Source organism: Medicago truncatula, chromosome 6 (genome assembly GCF_003473485.1).
Source record: "Medicago truncatula cultivar Jemalong A17 chromosome 6, MtrunA17r5.0-ANR, whole genome shotgun sequence".
NCBI classification, from domain to species: Eukaryota; Viridiplantae; Streptophyta; class Magnoliopsida; order Fabales; family Fabaceae; genus Medicago; species Medicago truncatula.
Genome location: NC_053047.1, coordinates 1,409,981 through 1,432,383, shown reverse-complemented (window position 1 = coordinate 1,432,383; position 22,403 = coordinate 1,409,981). Strand labels below are relative to the sequence as shown.

The following is a 22,403-nucleotide window of genomic DNA, read 5'->3' as shown; positions in this document are numbered from 1 at the left end:
TAAACCCTATTGCATAATTTTACTGTTTTAACCCTAATGCTCACACCTAATCTCCTATTTTCATGAACAACCCTAATGCTCACACCTAATCTTCTTATATATTAAAGTTAACCCGTAAGCCCTAATTTTAACCTAAACCCTATTGCATAATTTTACTGTTTTAACTCTAATGCTCACACCTAATCTCCTATTTTCATGAACAACCCTAATGCTCTTACCTAATCTTCTTATCTTCTTATATATTAAAGTTAACCCGTAAGCCCTAATTTTAACCTAAACCCTTTTGCATAATTTTACTCTTTTAACCCTAATGTTCACACCTAATCTCCTATTTTCATGAACAACCCTAATGTTCATACCTAATCTCCTATTTCATGAACAAAACAAATCGGCATCGCTTTATTTCCCCTATTTCTTCAAAAAAAATCGCCCTATTTCTTCAACAAAACAAATCGCCCTATTGGAATAAAAGGGTTTTGAAATATTACATCAATATTTTTTTTTGTTAATATTACACTTTTCATCCAAATTAGAACTGAACTCTCTTTGTTAAATATCTAGCACAAAATGCACTAGAATATTGCAATCTATATAAACAGGTGGAAGAAACATTTTAACAAACAGTTAAAATGTATCATTTACGGTAAAGGCCAAATATTCGATAAAAGAAAAATTATTTAAATAAAACATTTTACATGTTGAGGTTAAGAATGAGCTATTTTTAGGTACATAAAATTATATTTAAATAATTATATATCAATGTATAACATTCTTTTGACAATGAATAACATTCCAACATCTGCATATATTTGGGATCACATATTTCATTCTCTTTAATATACATTGAGATTTGTTTTTATCTACTACATCTACAATGTATATGACCCGTGCGGCAGCACGGGTGGAAAATCTAGTTGTCTTTATTTTTGAATATTTTTTTAATTGATTAATAAATAATTTCATTGTTATTAATTTTGAGCTACTTTTATAAGTTTTGAAATTTTTGGGACAAAATTGAAATTGAATAACAGGGGTTAATTTGCACTCTAAAGTTAAACACCAGTTAATTTGGACATACGATTTCATGATAATATTTCAAGATTTTAAGCTATTTTTTTATGCAATCTTTTTTTTTTTGGTCAATTTTTTTTATGCAATCTAATCCAAAGATAATTATTCAAACGCATTCAGTTTATTGTCCCCCTATTCTTTTCATAATTTGATGATATGGCACTAAATCACAACTTAAGAGTAATGAATAATGATTGTCATTGGAGGGTCAGACATTAGCCAAGACTAATGCTCAGTGACGAAATGAGTTATAATGAGCGATAAATCAATGTAGCTTCCTTCTTAAGCTATTCACAAAAAATAATGTTGCATATGTTAGACAAACTCTTTACTACCCAACAAAATATTTTCTAAAATATTCTAAATTAATATCATCGAGTCTTGTGCAAGTGATTGGAATGCAGTGTGTGTGATTTAGAGATCACCAAATAGACCAAACAACCGCAAATGATATAGATTGGCAAGTTTCATGGTAACTTTTACCGTACACATACAAATTCTGAAATTGAAGAAAGTGATTTTTGCGGTCATTGTGCAAAATTGGAGAAATAGCCAACCATCTAAGACATGGATTTGACTCTTCTAAAATGAGAAAACCAATAATTGATATTATAGTCACTCATTATTTGTTATGCATGTGCGTATAATGACATAATATCGATCATTGATTTCCTAATCATCGGTTATTATTGACCATTTTATTCACTAAAAACTTTAGACAAGTCCTGTGACATATCCTAGACTGAGCAAGAAACATGCCTGCTTCAGAGTTAGGTTCTAACAATACTAGAGACTTGCATCAATTGGTAAAGTGCATTCAATAACTAGAATGTTGATGACATAAGTACCAATATATATAAATTTATAACTTGAGATTTGATCACAATCTGAAACTGATACATCATACAGCTGTTAGAAAGGGATACTAACCCAAATTACCTATATATATATATATTGCTATATTAGAACTATATGTCTCGAGGTTACAAGGTCGAACTCTTACCACAAAGTTGACACCTCATCGACAAAATAATCAGTTAACTATAAGGGAGAGGAAAGACAATCCGAATACATAATTCGAGCCAATGACTATTCCCTTCCCTTTTGGTATTTATTTTGCTGAATTTCATATATATTATTTGCAGAAATTGATGCCTTATTGATACATAGGCTGCTTCTGTAATTGTCTAGAACTCCATGTACTGATTAAAGGTGAACTTGGAAAAATAATTGTTGGAAGTCTCTCACTTTCTTCGAGGTTTGGAAAATCAATGGTGTAATGTAAACCGCGGCTCTCGTGCCTCGAAAGCGCACTACTAACAACCAACTTAGCACAACAAAAGAGGTTTCTCATTTCACAAATCTCAGGCACCACCATTGTTGGTTTCCATCCATGCCTAAACAAATACTCCTCCCATTTCGCCTCAAGATTGCCGATTTTTCTCTCGGCTGTCTCTAGCCACATTGTTGACCTCACAATTCCGACGTAGTTAAACATGATAGATTGCAGTTCTTTCCTCAATTCTTCGGTCGCGGATAAAATTTTGTCATTGGCATTACTTCCAAGTGAAAACGGCACCGTAGGTCTTGGCCACAAATTTGATGCATTCAGGTCGAGGCTAGAGCTCTTCATTTGATCAACTGACGGCTGAACTGCTCTTTCCGCAAAAACGAGTGCCTCGAGCAATGAGTTGCTAGCTAGTCTATTTGCTCCATGTAGACCGGTACATGCTACCTCACCCGCTACATACAGACCTTTCACATTTGTCTCTCCTTGGAGCCCGGCATGAACTCCTCCACACATGTAATGAGCAGCTGGAACAACGGGGATTGGATGACGTGTTATGTCCAAACCATACTGAAGGCACGTTGAAGCAATGTTGGGAAAATGTGAGAGAATTTCATTCTTTGGCTTGTGGCTAATGTCAAGGAGCACATACTTTTCGTTGCGCTTTTTAAGTTGGTCATCTATACTTCTTGCGACTACATCCCTAGGAGCAAGCTCTCCTCTTTTATCATACAAAGGCATAAACCTTTCCATGGCTAAATTATAAAGGATGCCACCATCACCCCTTACAGCTTCAGATATCAGAAATGCATTATCCCTAGGCTCGGTTGGTTTAACAGGAAGCCCTTCATCAGCTAAGGCAGTCGGGTGGAACTGCACAAACCTGCGCCAACAATGATTTTTAGAAAAAAGAAAAAAAATCACAACGGTCGTAAAATACGATAAACTTTATCATGAAAAACACTACAAGACTTAACACAGGTATCCTTATTCCGTCACTAATGGAATAAGCACTTGTGAGACTGTGTGGGAGAGTTTATCGAAACAACTTATGACATATCTATAAACTATATTCAGCTAATTTCTATAAGATCTCCATGATAGCTTATGAAAACAATTTATAGCTTATATGAAAATAGTTTAACTTTATTTTATCTTTTGTTATAGAAATAGCTTAAGTAAGATTTTTATCCAAACGGGGCACCTATGACTGGTAATGAGAAATTCATTGAACAGTAAATATTCGAGGTTTCAATACAATCCACTTACTCCATGTTGGAAATCACAGCTTGAGCTCGGTATGCCATTGCAATCCCATCTCCGGTAGCAACCTGTGATAGTAAAGCATGTCAAGTTAACATGCAATACAAGAGATACAGCATATACAAATCAACATATTAAGCATGCAACAACCAGAACGAGATGGTTCATTTTTCAGCACTATCATATCAAGCATATATGGTTAACAAATCGAGATTCAAATCACGAATCAAAAGACCTATGAATTGTAAGATACAATGACCAATACAAATATAGCATTTTTAAGTAAAAATAAGTGACAGAGAAATTAGAAGCATTATAAGTTAATTTATCATCTACGAACCTCTATAGTTCAAGATTCAAGCCATAAATCAAATGACAAAATAAAAGTGTTTGGCTATACAAAATTGACAACAACAAAAAAGTGGCTGGCTATACTAAGATGAGATACACACTTGAGATTAACATCGATTGAATTTAGTTTTGTATCTAAGCGAGATACGACTAGCATGTATAGTAAGATACCGACAACCATGCTACCAAGTATCGACACTACAAAGGGAAAACTAGACCACTTGATGACTATTCAATAATTCCAGAATGCAATCAAACTGCATTATAAATCATCTAGATTTTTTATTTTTTATTTTTGAGAGGAAAATCATGCTAGATTATTCTATTTTTCATCATGATTCGTGTTATTAAATACCTAAAAATAGAAAACAAACCAAGCAAAAAAATAGGAAAAAGGGATTCATTCAAACTCTAGAAAAAGAGAACTACCAACGGATTCGTAGTTTTAGGATAAATATGTCCAGCACCCCCTGACGCTAGTAAAGTCGCCTTCGAAAGAAATCTTACCACCTAAAAAAGCTAAAAAAGATTAAAGATTAGAAAATATATTCAATGATGGCCGTAATTTAGGTCTCAAACAATCACACATAATTGCTTTTCCCACCTCTAGAGTTTCAGTATTAAGTGTGTCAACACCAAGACAGGTTATATCAGATCCATCCTGCAACACCAGCAACATGTTTCAGTTAGCAAATGCATCAAAACTTTCAAAATGTTCGTCAAATTTTTCTGAGATGTCAAAACAATTTTATGCCATCAACATTATGTGCTAAGAAAATCTTAGGAATACTAAAAGGAAAGAAAAAGAGAACATACCTGACAAGTGAGAAGATCTATAGCAAAATGGTGTTCAAACACAAAAATATGAGGATTGTTGATAACTGCCTTCAAAAGAGCGCGCTCAATCTCTTTTCCTGTCATATCAGCAGCATGAACGATTCTGTTATGTGAATGACCTCCCTCCCTCGCTAGATGCAAGTTACCATCTTCCCCATGATCAAACGATGTGCCCATAGCAATCAGTTCTCTGACTCGGTCAGGTCCTTCAGTACAAACAACCTGAAAAAAGTACAAAACTTAATGCAACAGTCAAAGGTTTAGTAAGAGAAACTAGCTGTGTTGCCAATTGCGGATCACAGAAAACAAGGGTTCATCAAATTCTATCGCACTACAGCATCGTAGTGCCACTATAGCCACGTTTATTATTAAATCATGTGTCGCAAAACAGCCGCAGTTTGTCCAAATTCCGCTACATTATGGTGCTATAGCCGCTATTTAACAACATTGGAAACTAGTAGTTAATCACATATTTCCTAAAGGTACATTGACAAGTATATAACTTGTTCTCAGCTTATCTCCATAAGCTCTCCATGATAGCTTATGAAAACAGCTTATAGCTTATACTAAAGCAGTTTGATTTTATTTATCTTTTGTCATAGTAGTAACTTATACATGTAAAACTTATATGATAAGCACTTAACTACATTGTTTATACAGATAGGAACAAAGTTCTTAGAATGACTTATATGGTAAAACTAATAGGCCAAGAACATACCCGGACACTCTCTTCATCACAAAGATAAGCACCAGCTACAATGGTGTCCTTCATGTGACTCTCCACGGAATCTAAAGGGCTAAGCACAGCACTTACACCACCTTGAGCATAATTTGTATTACATTCATGAGGTTCAGCCTTTGTTATCACTGCAACGGTTCCGTATTTTGCAACTTCGAGCGCATATCGAAGGCCAGCAATTCCACTCCCAATGACGGCAAAGTCGAAGTATTTTGTAGGACCATCTTTTTTACATGAGGAAATGAAGAGTTTCCGATTCTTACGAAGTGGAGACCTAGAAAGCTCACATTTGTGTATCTGCAGTACCTTGGATACCCTTTTAGACCTAACAATATACACCCCAAAACATCCGAGAATCATACACTGAGAATACCATGTGTGAAGGTTTCAACAGAAAAATAACAATAATAACTAACAAAATCATGATATTAGACAAACAAGTAAAACTCCATTCAGAAATGACTCTTGTGAAGCAAAGAAAATTTAATTTTTAGATCAAAACAGATATTGATATACAACATAACTCTTAATATGATTCCTGGTTTAAAATGTTTACCATGAAAGATCTTTTTGTAAATATCTTTTGATAGACACGTCAGAAACACATGCAGTTTTTTTACAGCTTTGTCCCTTATAGTCTGTCACTTTGTAATGCAATGTGCCCCTTCCAGCAGGTATACAAGTTGCCATTGCTATGTCTCTGCACAAAAAGCAGAAAGAGACTAGACTTTAGAAAATAGTGATATTTGTCATTCTAAATCAATGCAAAGAAACAGGTTTTCATTCCATTCTCAAAATAGTAATAATATTAATAACAACCATGAACTATGTAGAACCAATTTCAAAGCTTAGCATAAACAACCTTTCAATCAACAAATGAGCATTATAAGTTCATTTGAAATGGATTTAGCTCTTTAAAGTGGACAGTTCACGTAATAGAGTAAAGTAAGTAATATCATTCGTTGAGCAGTTTTCAGCGAATGAGGCAGGGACTCCGACAGACACTAGACACGACGCAAATACTTCAACACTGCTAATATAAAAAAATAAAAAATAGGACACCAACACCACTGCATATATATTTTTATTTTGGCATACTTGTCTGAGTTGTTGTATGGATGTTGTACGGATGTCAGACACCGACGCATGTCAACCACAGGAACACGCCCAATCCTAGAGTTGTTGGTGCTTCATAGGTTTTTAATTACTTTGGATCAGTTTGCGGGGGGGTTTATATCGGTTTGGATCTATCTAAACACTCGTACTATGTACTATCAACACTTCAGATTGAATGCATGTGTCAGGTGTCTGACACCAACACGACACTCTTACTATATGCACTATCGACACTTCATAACATAAAACTCCAGCAAATCAAGTCATAATCATAAACATGCTAAAATTCCATATTATTCCATTCTTAGATAGTGGAGGGTTGAAAATGAAGATGAAATGTGACATAATAAGACATCAAACAAACAAGAGAATTTAAATTTTTAAACAAATCCAATACCAAGTACTACTCAAGAGTTCGAAAACATTAAAAAAAAACAAGTTTTTAAACTTTTGAACCAACCAACAAAACATAGCCACTCACCAAATAACAGAACACAAAAAAACACAACATTTAGAATTTTTTATTGTTTATTTCACAGCAGCAAGAGACAACAACTTTGAAACAAACAATTAAATACTAAAATGAAAACAACAGAAACACATGTTTCAGTTTATTTATTTTATATAGAGAAAATGGAATTGAACATAAAAATGGAGAAAAAAGAAGAGTAGCGTACCTGTTATTATGATTGTTGTATGAAGAGTGAAGAAGACGCATGAACACTACAAAAAAGTGGGAGAAAAAGAAGTAGTTACTTGGCGTTGTTTCACAGAACATGAATCTTAACGTAAAGTATGCCTGGGCCCTACTTAGAATATGTGCTCGTACCATTACCATGAAAGAAAAGTCTTCCCCTCAAAAAAAAATAAAAATGAAAGAAAAGTCTTTTTCTATTTTTTGGTAGTGATTAAAGAAAAATTCTAATAATAATGATAGCAACACATTTTTTTACACACATTAGTTAAAAGGAAAATGCTAACATGTTAAACATATTCTTTTTTATTGGTTAAAATCTTCAAGGATATATCAAATTTATATGATACTCATATGATTTATAGATTCGTTTTAATTTTAACGATAAAAAGAGGGTGACAACTAGGCTACCTATGAAAGAATGACGGGTAATTTACTCCAACCAATACATATTAGCCACATAAGCACATATTCATCAACTATCTTGACCTCACAAATAAATTGCTCATTTTCATTGGTTGGTGGGTAAATTATCCACCATTTTTCAAAGATAATTTAGAAAAAACCTAAAAAGAGTGTGTTGAAAAGAATATTAAAAATGTGTTGAAAAGTCAAAGACTAAAACAAACTAGGCTATAAATAAAATTTTAAGTATTTTTTATTTGCATGATATTTACGAATTCGGTCAACTTTATGTAAACGATCACCAAATTGAAAGGTACGTGATCGATCAATTATTGATACCTCATGCCATTTATAGCTACACAAAGTCGCAACAAATACCCGTGAGCTTTCCTAAATCTATAAAGAGGCCGTTTCTTTTTTTATCTTGTTAGGTAATTTTGTTTTATAGGTAAGTAAAAATGCTCCTATAGTATTAAACGCGGAGGTTTTCGGCCGGAAATATTTTAAAAATTAACGATCAGCTTTTATTTTACGAGATTTTATCCAATTTTGTGTTGGTTTTAGATTTAGTTGATCTAAATTTTCGTAAAGTGGTGTTTTGTCCCATTTGAAAAATTTAAATAATTTAATTATAGGTCTATTTTGCGAGTGTTTAAATAATTTTTTAACGGTTATAGTTTTTCACGATTTTAAAAGTGGCATACGTGATTTTTGTGATGCTTATACTTGACATATTGTTATGTCAACTGAAAATTCTCTCATTTAACAATCGAAATGTACAAAAAAGTTTCATAATTTATAATCGTTGTTAAATAAGTAATTTTATAAGTATTCATCCTAACTTTTTAATTAAATTCTGTCATTTCAACTTCGCACATAATACTTATTATAATTTTAATTTGTGTTTATATATTATAATTAATTTTAGTGGTCCATCCAAACTTTTTTTTTTGGCTTTGCCACCGACTAAAAAAAGCACTTTTGCAAATATACTAATATAATAAAAGAATAGAGAAACCTCGTATTTTTAAATCTACTAGTACTATTATTATAATATTTCAACAAAAAATACTAATATTATAATTAAAATTATATATATTTTTATTAACTGTTTGGTCAAGATTTCTGACAACCACTCATAGGGTAGCCACCCAATTATTTGATATATATTTTGGACACTATGTTGGTTGGTGGTGAGAAGGACCACACACACTTTTGAGCGAAAAACGCCAAGCAATTGGAAATGAAAGTGGGATTCGATGGTGAAATAGTGTCCTTTTTTTTCTCTATTCATACTCTCATGTCATAATCTGTTTTTTCATGTACTTTTCCATTAAGACAAATTATTAGTCTTCGTTTTTGGAAATTTTCATTTTTTTTATTAAACCTTTAATTAATTAATGAATCTAAAATATTAATTTTTACTTATCGTAATAACTGGAGGGTGTAATCATTATAACAGTTTTCATCTATCTTGTGTATCGTGTAAAAAATTCTACTAATGTTTTTTACAAAGTCTTGCTAAGTGCTCCATTTGCATTGATTAATGAATCCATAAATATAAATATAAATACAAATACAAATACAAATATAAATATTGTCTTTAAAATATAAGTTTGTTACTTTTGATCAAATAATAATTACATAATTTTTTTTATAAAATTTACTCGTTTTAGTTGTTTATCCAATATCTTTTTAACACTTTTTATTTATAGACGAAGTGACAAACGTCCCCGAAACTTACACATGCAATTGCGAGATTCTATATTAGAAAGTTCAAATTTAAGTAAAGGTATACATTCGAGCAATTTCTTATGGCTGGTTGAGCTTCCTGCAACTCACAAGTAAAGGTATACATTCTAGATTGTGATTTTCTTTTCCTACTAAAGTAGACCAAAGCTGTTTACAAATAAACATGATGTATCAATAAAAGAATAAGCTAAAAAAAGTGCCCATTTAATTGTGTTAAAAATGAGATTGTGATACCTACTCTAACTGAGTTAAATAGACCACATATATCATTTAATAAATAAATATGTTTTTCTATTTATAATAGTGACCGAAAGATGTACTTTTAAAAAAATGTGATTTTTTTACAAAATAAGATTTAACAAACAGATTCTTAATTAATCTAAATTTTTAGAAGTGTATAGACTCTAATTAAGTGTTGCAGTTGAATATTGTTCAATTGACATTTATTTCCTAAGGAATGAAGCTTTTGTTGATTATTGTGTTGATTGTATTAGGTTGTTGATTCAAAAAGTGTATCAATACATCGTTAAGTAAACAAACTTGAGATGTGATATGGGTGGTTAATGGTTATTGTATGATTCACACCTAGAAAATGTTTCAATTTGTGTGAAACATTATAGAGACAGAAATTGACATATATAGACGATTTGTTAGTTATGAGATTGACATCATGAGTTTCAGAAATCATAAAAATAAAAATAAAATCTTAATTATCAATTATAAAGTGAAACAAATTACCAAATTGTTACTGGCTCATTGAGATGAAAATTTAGTTATGCAGCAAAACTTGTGTGTTTTTATTGGATTAATAGAATATGCATTTCTTTATGACTATGACAAAATTTGTGTGTTTTTATGTGATCAATAGAATATGTATTTCTATGGGACAAAAATGTATTTCTTATGATTATCACATAACATGTGTTCTTTATCATATATATCTTAGTGTGAATCGATTATTCTGTGCTTTTATCATACGTATCTTTTCATCGAGCAACCATATAAATTATTTCCAATTATGTTATTCATATAATAATTCTATAACCTATTATAGCCATTTAATTGTTATTCGAGTTTGTTTATAGTGTGTTTGGATGAAGGGCTTCGGAGAGGAATGAAGGTGGGACTTTACTTTTCATTTTTAAATTACTAACACTGTAGAATGTTTTTTAAAAAATTAACATATTAGCATGATAAATGATCATGTATTATTTCAATCACACTTAATTTATTTTATAAAAAACATGTTACATAGTCCGTAATTAAAAAATAAATAAAATAGTTCAGTTGGCAAGGAGGGACATGCATTATTACATACAGGGGTCCGGGTTCGATCCCCAGATACCACACTTATTCACCTTGAAAAAGGTGAATTCTAGCCACTCACCTATTCGACAAATAATAATAATAATAATAATAATAATAATAATAAACTCTCTTTTCATTTTCCCTCAAAAATCCTCCATCTAAACACACTCATAAAAATAACACGTCACAAATCTCATTGTTTATCGCAACATAAAGGTCCTCTATAAGATACAAGTAAAAGAGGATAAATATGAATACCTAATTTTAGACAATATAAAATGTAAACTATTACAACATTAAATATAAAATGTAAACTATTACAACATTAACTACACATTTAAATAGCAGATCTGCAAGGCACCTAGGATAGCAACGAACTAAAACTATACTTTTCACCAAAAAAAAAAAAACTAAAACTATACTTTAAATTTCGAGTAAAAATATAAACAAAAATTAAAATGATGTCAACATGCATTTGATAACAGATCACCAAATACACTAACAAACTACCTTAGAAAAATATCAACTAAAAATATGAATAAACTATATAATAATAAATCAGGTTGAAGGATATTCATCATCATTCTCTTCTTAATAAGCTTTGTATCCACATAAATGAACTCTTGCAGCTTGGGAATTGTGAGAAAGCTCACATTAATCAAACCCTAATACACGTGCATAGTTCAAATTAACAATAAAAAACTTCATATTACGATAAATTAATCAAAAATCAAGAGTAGTTCAGTTAATTAAACAAGCTGTTATAATAAAAAAAAAAAAAAAAAAAACTCAAAATGAAACAATCAACAAAAACAAAATCAATAAAAACAGTCAAAGTTATCCAGCGAAGGAAGATGGGGCTACCCAAAAACTCCATTGGAAGCGCGGGTGTGTGTAGTGATTGAGGAAGAGGAAATGAAAGATTTTTGTGATTACACAGATCCATAGAAATAGGATTTTTTTGCAAAAGCTAGGGTTTGCGGTTTTCTATGATGTAATGAATCGGACTTTCTATTTGGGTCTCTAACTCGGCTGATATTCAGAGTGGGCTTTGAAAGAAGCACTTGCTTGTTTGTGTGTCTGAAGGAATTGAAATAAATATTTTAATAAGTTATTGAATATAATTTTTTGTGGTTAAGATGAAACAATTCACTCACAATTTCTCTTTTAATATATAAAATGACCTTACATGTTGAATTTACAACTAAATTTTTGACCCGTGCTCCTCTCAGGTTTATTGTAAAGGGATTGACATACGAATAATAAAATGCAATATATAATTGGTAACGGTGAAAAAAATAACACGTGATAATCCATAGTAGATAAAATAAAACACTTCATAAAATGTATGAAATCTGAAAATATTATAAAAGAAAATTCGGTAATCCTATCAATAATTCGGTAAAAGAGATATGAAATTTTTAGTATATTGGCATGTAGTTTCATAACACATTGTGAAATACTTCTTCATATATGACATTAGACGTTACATTGGTATCTTCACCATCTTCATCAGTGATCAATATATTTAGTCCTTCTCTAGATGTAACTCTTGAAACAATAACATACAACTGTCCGTGAGAAAATATAGGTGTTGGTAGATATACACCAACATGTTTAAGTGACTGCTCTTGACTTTTTGTTAATCGTTGAAACTTAAATAGGTGTAGAAAATATTGTAAAAAAAAAAAAAAAGGCAACATGATAGGAATGAAATAAAGGCATGAAATTGGTTTAAAAAAAAAGTGTACAAAATATTGTCAAAAAAATGTATGACATTAGTGCGATTAATTTTTCTAGTATTGTGTACAAAATATTGTAAAAAAAAATAAATAAATAAATAAATAAATAAAAAAAAATATAAGATTGAAGGCATCAAACGTGATCATTGATATGCTCATAGTTTCTAAAACAAACGTGCAACATCAAATAAATGTAGAAAATATTTCCTTAAAAAAAAAAATAAGAGGATAGAAAAAAAAAACATATCAATAGTTTAAATTAGTTTATAAAGCAAATGACCGAAAAAAAATTAGTTTAAATTGCTGCAGACTTAACAAAATTAATAAATGTGATAGAGAAAATGTGGGTCTTGGGTGATAAAAAAAAACATATCAATAGCATTCGTTATCTATTCGGGATGAAATCGCTCGCGATACTTCCAAACAACAAATATCTATGAAGATTGCATAGCTACCTTGTATAAAGAGATGATATATATTCAATTTCCACTGAACTTTTGGTGGAAATACTTCTACGAGATAAAACTAAAAAGAACGATTCTATGAAAAACTTAGAAATGTCAGTCCATATAAATTTAACTCGGTTTAAAAGTATAGTGCATAATATATAATGTATGTAAAGTTCGGGTTCAAAGACCGACCATAAAAAAAAAAAAAAAAAAAAAAAAAACCTAAAAAATTCAAGTTAACAAGATAAAACGGAATTAAAATGATAGAGATGCGGTGTAGGTACCACTATCCCATTTTTAACACAGTTAGTTAAATGAACACTATTTTAGCTTATTCTTGTATTTATACATGATGTTTATTTGTAAACGGCTTTGGTCTAGTTTAATAGGAAAAGAAAATCACGTTTAAATTCTTTTCCATGTTTCTCCTTGTGAGTTGCAGGAAGCTTAACCAGTTATAAGAAATTGCTAAAATGTATACTTTACTTGAATTTGAACTTTCGAATCTAGAATCTTATAATTGCATGAGTAAGTTTCTGCGATCTTTTTCACTTCGTTTACAAATAAAAAGTGTTACATGGACATCGGTTAAACAACCAAAACAACGGACTTTTATAAAATTAAAAAAAAAAAAAAAATTTGATCAAAAGAGTAATGCTAGCAACACTCTCTTTTGAACACCCTATCTAATACTCACTCTCTTATTGGTTTAAATCATTGTGGGCTACATTTTAAAAATTGAACACATACAAAGTAGTGAGACATACATTGATTTCATCCAATAAAAAATAGAGTGCTAGAGAGTGTTAAAAAGTGAGTGTTACTAACATTCTTCTTGATAAAAAATAACAACTTATATTTTTAAGATAATGTTTTTACTCTCTCTTATCACATTTATAAGCAAAAACAATTTGTTAAATACATCGAATAACTAATGTATCTGACATATAAATGTGATTGGATATATTAATTATTCAGTAAACCTAAAAAATTATTTTTTTATATAAATGTGGCCGGAAGTATTTGTGGATTCCTTAATCAATGCACATTTAAGGAACTATGTAGTGAGCGAAAGATGAAAACTTCCATAATATTATTAAATGACGTGATCTTTTTTACAACATAAGATTTAACAAAGAGGCTCTTAATTAATCTAAATTTTAGATGTGTAAAAAAGACTCTAAGGAGGGTGTATTGGATTAGGATTTTAAATGACGATTTTTGTTTAAAAAAGTCTTGAGGATTTTAAAAGACTTTGGAGTATTTTGATGATTTTAAAAGACTATTAAGGATTTCAATAGATTTAATTCATAAGATTTTAAAGGATTTGAAATGATTTTATGGATTTCAAGATATTTCAATAGATTTTATGAATTTTAAGAAACAATTGAAAAAAATATCATAACACACTCTCTTTCACAAAATCTCAATAAAGATTTTTTTATTTATTTTACTTTATTTTTTATGGAAGAGCTAGAGAGAGAAAGAGAGAAGGAAGGAGAGTGAGAGAGAGAGAGAGAGAGAGAGAGGAAGAGAGAGAGAGAGAGAGAGAGAGAGAGAGAAGAGGAAAAGAGAGAGTAAGAGATAAGGGAGGAGAGAGAGGTAGAGATAGTAAAATCTTAAAAAGAAAAAACAATCCTAAGGAATCTCATGTTTTCATGAAAGACTTTTTCATGCCAAAATTTCACTAGAAAATCCCACAAAATCCATCAAAATCTGATTTATTAAACAATCCTTCCAAATTTGAATGATTTTGAATACCACTAGACTTTTTTTAAGTGATTAAGAGTCTTGATTGAATACCACAAGACTTTATTTAAATGACAATGAATCTTGATTGAATAACACAAGACTTTTTTTAAATTGGAAAGAGTCTTGATTGAATACCACAAGACTTTTTCATGATAAAAAAGTCATTTAAAATCCTTTAGAATCATGATCCAATACACCCACCTAAGTGTTGCAGTTGAATATTCTTCGATTAACTTTTTTCTGTGGAATGAAGTTTTTGTTGAGTATTGTGTTGATTATATTTGTTTGTTGATCCAAAAAGTATATCAATAAATCGTCAAGTAAATAAACTTGTTTGCTAAAAAAGAAGGGAAATGCTAACCGGTGCTCCGGGGTACTGATTAAGGATATGAAAAAGGAAATTATATAGTAGTTAATGCATTGAAATTGTATAATTAATTTATAATAAAGTCAAAAACAGTTTTCTTTTATGATAATAATTCCCTTTTATGGTATGCTTAACCAGTGTTCCAGGAACACCGGTTAGCAGGACCCAAAAAAGAAAGTAAACAAACTTGACATGTGAAATATGTTGGGTGGTTAATGGTTATTGTATGATTCACACCTAAAAATTGTTTCAATTTATGTGAAACATTATAGAGATTGAAATTGACATATATAGACGATTTGTAAGTTATGAGATTGACATCATGAGTTTTGAATGTTCAAAAATCATTGTTTTTCAGAAAGCATAAAAAAAAAAAAAAATCTTAGTTATCAACTATACAGTGACACAAATTACCAAATTGTTACCAGCTCATTAAGATGAAAATTTAGCTATGCAGCAAAACTTGTGTGTTTTTATGGGTTCAATAGAATACATATTTTTATGACTATGACAAAATTTGTGAGTTTTTATGTGATCAATAGAATATGTACTTCTTCTGAAAAGAAAAAAAAAAACAAAGTATTTCTTATGATTATCACATAACATGTGTGTTCTTTATCATATATATCTTAGGGTGAATCGGGTATTCTTTATATGTTTTTATCATACGTATCTTTTCATAGAACAACCATATAAATTATTTCCAATTTTTAATTGTTATTCATATAATAATTTTTATAACCTACTATTATAGCCATTTAATTGTTATTTGAGTTTGTTTAAGGTGTGTTTGGATGAAGGGTTTAGGAGGGGAATGGAGGAGGGGTTTTACTTTTCATTTTTAAATTACTGACACTATGAAATATTTTTTAAAAAGTTAACATATTAACATGATAAATGATCAATAATATTTCAATCAAACTTAATTTATTTTAGAATAAACATGTTACATAGTCCGTAATTTTAAAAAGAAAATTAAATTCTCTCTGCTCTTCCCCTCATAAACCCTCCATCCAAACACACCCTTAAGGCTTTGTTTGCGAGTTTTGAGGGGAAGGAAAAGAAAGGTTGAGGAGGGGAAGGGAGGGGAGGGGAGGGGGAAAGGAGGGAAAATTATTCCCTTGTTTGGGAGTTAAGAAACCAACAAGAAAGGGAAAATGAGGGCTTATGTGATAATTTTACTATTTTACCCTTTTTTTATTCTTAAAATCAATAATTTGTGTTAAACTTTATAATTATAATATAAAAATAATTTTTTTTTTACCAATCTTATAAAAAATCTTGAAAACATTTTTTAAACAAGTGATAAATTAATTTCATTATAAATACAAAAATTATATTTCCTTTTATTTCATAATTATTAATTTTTGGTACAAATTTCATTAATAATTTAAAAAAAAATAAAACAATGATCAAATAATTGAAATTTTGAATCATTGTGAGGATAAATTAACCCCCCCCCCCCCCCAAAACCCCAAATACGGAGGAACTATGAAATTGGACCAAATAAGCCCTTCCCAACCTTTCTTTGTTTTTTGTTAACTCCCAAACAAAGGTTTATCTCCCTACAAGCCTTCTCCTCCCATCCCCTCCAAAACCCAACTCCCAAACAAAGGTTAAGGATACAACACATCACAAATCTCATTGTTTATCGCAACATAGGTGTCCTCTATAAGATATAAGTAAAAGAGGATAAATATGAATACCTAATTTTTTATGCTCATCGATTCTATCTAATTAACTCATTAATCTTTATACCATTTTTGATAAATAAATAAAAAATTATAGTTTTTCTAAGTCTCTCCCTTTGGCTCTTATAAGTTGACTACCTTTTACCTATGTAGTTGATCACCAAACATTCAAGATAAAATCTCCCATGATACTTTATAGTTCCTTACAAAGATAATTAAAATATATCTCATTCTAATATAATGACATGAAATTGGTATCTATTTACTTGTAATCTAATGTTTAAAAAGAGAAAACTCGGGTCATGCCTAGAACTTGATCGTTGATTTATTAGGCCGGAATCAGTTTTTCGAGCCCATGTGGGATGTTGTCAGAACTATGAACTGAGAAGGTGTGTTTCCTTTTCCCACCTTAATTTCAGTTTTTCAGAGTTATAGTATGGTTGGTAGGATTAATGAGGTTGTTATGAGTTTTGATGTGATGGATATCTATGACGTGGAGAAGAATGTTGTCGTGATTAATTGGTTCTACGTGGCGCTTTTCCCAACTCTTTGACACATAATATGCATTTTGAGTGCTTGGTGAATAACAAAAAAGTTCGTGAAAAAAAAGAGGTTCTTTGCCAAGATGATAAAAAATGAGTGGCTACCACCCACATCTTCTAATTGTGTTGTCGCCTGACACAACACTTGATATTTGGAGTTACATGGCTGAAACTCGTGTTGAGGTGTTTGATGTGAGTGCAAATATGTTGCTCATTGGTCATGTTGCTTGATTTGATCCATCGCTTCCTTCTACGAGAAAATGATGCACAATGAGAGTGATGATAAAATTTGCATATATATATACTTGAGAGTCAAGAAATAGAGTGAAAACATATTGTTATATCAATATTATACCTGTTTATTTTGAGTTTTAAAAAAAGAAGCTTAATTGCAATTTCGATCCCTTTTTCAAAATTTGTGTCCCTCTAATTTTCAACATCGATAAAATTATGACAAAAATCTTTAGTCAAAATATTCTATGGAAGAACCAAAACTGTTAAATTTTAAAATTGGGCAACCAATTTCGCAAAATGGTAAAACAAATCAGATTGAACAAAACTACAACTAACAAAGATTTCTTTATTATTTTATAAAAAGATGTTTTATGTTGATAAAAATAAGTATTGTGTTTAAATAAATTCTTAGTTTTTGTTTTGTGGAAGAATTTTTCCAATTTTTTTATAAACTAATGTAGACTTCCGATGATGTCCGGGTTAGAAATATATTAATTTTTGAAATCTTAGTTTCTTCTTCTTTTACATTAAATGCTTTGTGCACATGACACACATTTTTGGAGAGTTCGGGGTCACGGGTGAAACAATGGTCAATGCTTCAGGATCATAAGAGATGAAGACTCTACATCTCTATCTAAAATCTTTAAGATGTTAGGTATATGGATCACCTCTCTTTTATACATTTAAAATTTTATTCATTCATGGGTTATGTGAGACTTAACTGCTCACACATGAACTCGACAATCTTTCCCTCAAGTGTGCGTTCCCACCTCCTATATCACGATCCAACACATGACCCACTCCACCAAACTTAACCACTTACACTTAAACCCCATAATCTCTTTCTAAAGTGTGAGTTCTCACCCCAATGCAAACCAAATGTTCCACGATTGTGCGTGTTTCAAATGCTCCATGACGTGTGCGCCTAAATAAATAAATTAGATTAGCACCCGGATGATTGTACTGTTGCAAATGTAACACATAAACAATATATTGTTAAGGGAAAATATTTTCGAAGAGATAACACCTGGATGATGAGGAGTACTAACAACAAAATAGGACATTCGTACTTGATCAATTGATTTTCCTTATGGGATCTTAAGGCCTACGTTAATTTTATTGGGTTCTACGATGGACGTAAAAAAGCCACCTCCATAAGGTTAGTTTAAGAGTAAATAGTCAATTACCCCCCTGAAATTGTAACTTTCGTCAAAAACCCCCCTGAATTTTGCAAAATGTCAAAAACCCCCTTGAAATTGTCAAGCGTCTGTCAATTACCCTCCTCCGTTAATTTCCTCCATCCAACATGCTGATGTGGCCGTTAACTGCCACGTGGCACTGACACATGGTCAAAAAAGTCATGCCACGTCATAGGGGGGTAATTGACTATATTTTTTTTTTTTTGAAAAACATCTGATTTTTTATTTTTTTTAAAAATCTGATATTTTTTTTTCTTTTCATAATTAACATTTGTGCCACCCACTGAACATGCAAATACCCCCTGAAATTAAACATTTATGTGCAAATACCACCCTCAAATTTAAAATTTATGTAGCATATATCCCCTCAAATTTATAACTTATATGCAAACATCCTCTCCAAATGTAAAACTTATATGCAAATTACACCTTGAATCGTAAAACTTTAATGGTTAAGTAAAACTTATTCTTAATCTATAATATACTATATCTCTAATAACAATAAAAAAGAAAAAAAATCACATCTTTAAAATAAAACAAAGGGGGAGAGGTTATTGGTGCATGAATGGATGGTTGTGTGTAGGCTCACGTAGAATTGTTTTTTGGCCAAGAGCTTGGAAATATTTCTAGCTATGCTCCTTCAGGGGTTCCCACGGAACACACCACTAGTTCTCTATCTGTTAAGGCCTAAGGGTGTTGCTCGAAATGATGACAAATTATTGCCATTACACTTTTGCTGTTGGAGAAAATTTAACTTCCCGCTGTAATTACACTTTGCCATAACTACCAAATTTACCTTCATATATTATATATATGTCTTGGTCAAATCCTTGTTAATTTTTTTTTTCTGTAGGATTTGCATTATTTGCTCTCAAAACACAACATTTTGATGCATATGCATCTCTGTTTCCATGTTATTTTAAAGATATGATTTTTTTCCTTTTTTTATTGTTATTAGAGATATAGTAAATTATAGATTAAAAATAAGTTTTACTTAACCATTAAAGTTTTATGATTCAAGGTGTAATTTGCATATAAGTTTTACATTTGGAGAGGATGTTTGCATATAAGTTATAAATTTGAGAGGATATTTGCTACATAAATTTTAAATTTGAGGGTGGTATTTGCACATAAATGTTTAATTTCAGGGGGTATTTGCATGTTCAGTGGGTGACACAAATGTTAATTATGAAAAGAAAAAAAATCAGATTTAAAAAAAAAAAAAAATCAGATTTTTTTCAAAAAAAAAATAATATAGTCAATTACCCCCCTATGACGTGGCATGACTTTTTTGACCATGTGTCAGTGCCACGTGACAGTTAACGGCCACATCAGCATGTTGGATGGAGGAAATTAACGGAGGGGGGTAATTGACAGACGCTTGACAATTTCAGGGGGTTTTTGACATTTTGCAAAATTCAAGGGGGTTTTTGACGAAAGTTACAATTTCAGAAGGGTAATTGACTATTTACTCGTTAGTTTAATCACATCTACAAATAGTTCTGCCTCCAAAGAGTTTGAAGAGAAGGTGGTCCCATTTCTCACTTTCAAGATCTTCCAAAATGTTGCATGTCAAATTAGATTCTCGGAAAAAATGACTCATGTTCCCACCCATCTCAGTATATTATACTAAAGGATCCACACAAGACGATGCTAAATTAGACCCATCACGCTGATGAGGCTATTTATTTGAAGAGACAAAGCAAATAATCTCCAAAAAGCCAACAAAAGAGGTGTTGGTTTTAACAAAGTATGATGCCAAAAGTATGTTGAGTCTCAATTTCAAATACTTTCCTTTGCAAACTCAGAGAGGTTTGTTAAAGTCAAATTATTTGCATTTCGACGGAATGCTCACATCATTGGAAGGATTAATTATTATTTTTTAAGGAAAGAAGATTAATTATTGACTTCTTTATTTTGGAGAATGATGGTAATTATTTTTGAGAGATGATAGTAATTAAGAGTCAAAACGTAATGGTTTGTTGGCATATTATAGGCGCAATATAATATTATAGCATATATGTTAGATAATCATATTATTTGCTAAATGCATCGTTTTTTACATAAAAAAACAATTTCATTAATGAAAGTCTAGCAATAAATTAAATGTCAAGACCGTAGAAATATAAGGTGGAATTTCTTCGATCCATATGCAATATGTCATTGTGGGCTTAGCTCAGTTAGTAGAGACAATGCATAACATATGCAAAATCCGGGGTTGAAACCCCAACCACCACAAAAAACTAAAAATATGCAATCTAAATTTTTAAGAGTATATTTGCCAAATGCATCGTAGAAGAGAAGAAAGTTAATGTGAGAAAGACATTTGAAAAATTTGATTGATATTATCTCCGTTTTCAATTATGGGGTTAAATATGTTTTTGAATGGTCTCTATTAATAAAAAAAAGGTTTAATATCAGTTTTCGTCCCCTAACTTTCACGAAGTTGCGATTTTGGCCCCTAAGAAAAAAACTACAAAACTGTTCCCTAAGTTTTGCAACTGTAACAGTTTTGGCCCCCCCATAGCCAATTTTTGGTAAAAAAAATGACATGTGGCACCTCACTTAGGGTGCGACATCAGCATAGACCGAGTCAAAATAAGCCTTGAGGGCCAAAACAGCCACAAATGCAAAATTTAGGGGGCGATTTTGTAATTTTCTTCTTAGAGGGTCAAAATCACAAGGGGATTAAAACTGCTATTAAGCCTAAAAAAAATGTCATGTTTTTTGATTGAGAGAGTTAATGTGAGAAAGACTTTTAGTTCTTTAAAAAAAATTGTCTTAGTCCTTGCTTTTAAATCAGTCAATGTCTACCTTTCAAATTTTTGAATGAATTTTTCAGGAATATTTAAGATATTATAAAAATTTATCATATAAATAATTAGAATTTTTTAATAAAACATAAATTAAATCTGAATTATTAAACGCCAACAACATAAAAATTAATATTCAATTTATGTTTTGTTAAAATGTTCAATATTTTTTTTTAGAGATTCTTATAATATTTTAAACAAGAATGAGAAAAAAAATTCAAAATTGCGAACGTGTACATGAGTTGACTTAAAAGTAAAGATCAAATGTGATGATAAAATACTTTTGGGAGACCAAATGTCAAAGAAATTCTTTATAGAGGCTCAAAGAAAAGGTTGAATATTTATACGGCCAAAAATTTTATTTAACCATAAATTATAAGTCATTTTGGTGATTTTACACAAATTAAAAATAAAGAATTAATTATGTATAGTCGCAAAAAGAAAATCTATAAAATTATCATTTGTTAATGATATGGAAAAAGAAAATAAAAAAAAAGAATAATAAATAGTAAATAATATGATAGAAAGTTTAATATTATATTAATGCCTCACTGATATTGTAAAAGAGTAGTGTTATTTGAACATCAATTTGCTTGACAACTAAATGGACAACCACATTTTTACAAAGAAAAATATGTATTGACACAAATATAAAAGTAATAGAGAGAGATAAAGTAAAAATATAATGTGAGTATAAGAGAGAAAGTTGTCACAAAAGTTGTTAGAAAATGGTTGTACAAATATAATTTCTCATTGTAAAATGACTTAAGTTTGGACAATTTTTTTTTCT

The 22,403-nt window shown here is 30.6% G+C and overlaps 1 protein-coding gene across 1 annotated transcript; it reads right to left on the bottom strand.

Annotated features, from left to right (window-relative positions):
- Positions 1-1,903: 1,903 nt before the first annotated feature.
- Positions 1,904-7,507, bottom strand: LOC11421070 (L-aspartate oxidase, chloroplastic). Its single transcript, XM_003618245.4, has 8 exons — positions 7,343-7,507; positions 6,106-6,249; positions 5,529-5,874; positions 4,790-5,032; positions 4,578-4,634; positions 4,403-4,483; positions 3,629-3,690; positions 1,904-3,242 (listed from the first exon to the last, which is right to left on the bottom strand). The coding sequence occupies exons 1-8, from the start codon at positions 7,501-7,503 to the stop codon at positions 2,228-2,230; spliced, it is 2,109 nt and encodes a 702-aa protein (XP_003618293.3). The 5' UTR covers positions 7,504-7,507; the 3' UTR covers positions 1,904-2,227.
- Between the last annotated feature and the right edge of the window lie 14,896 nt (positions 7,508-22,403).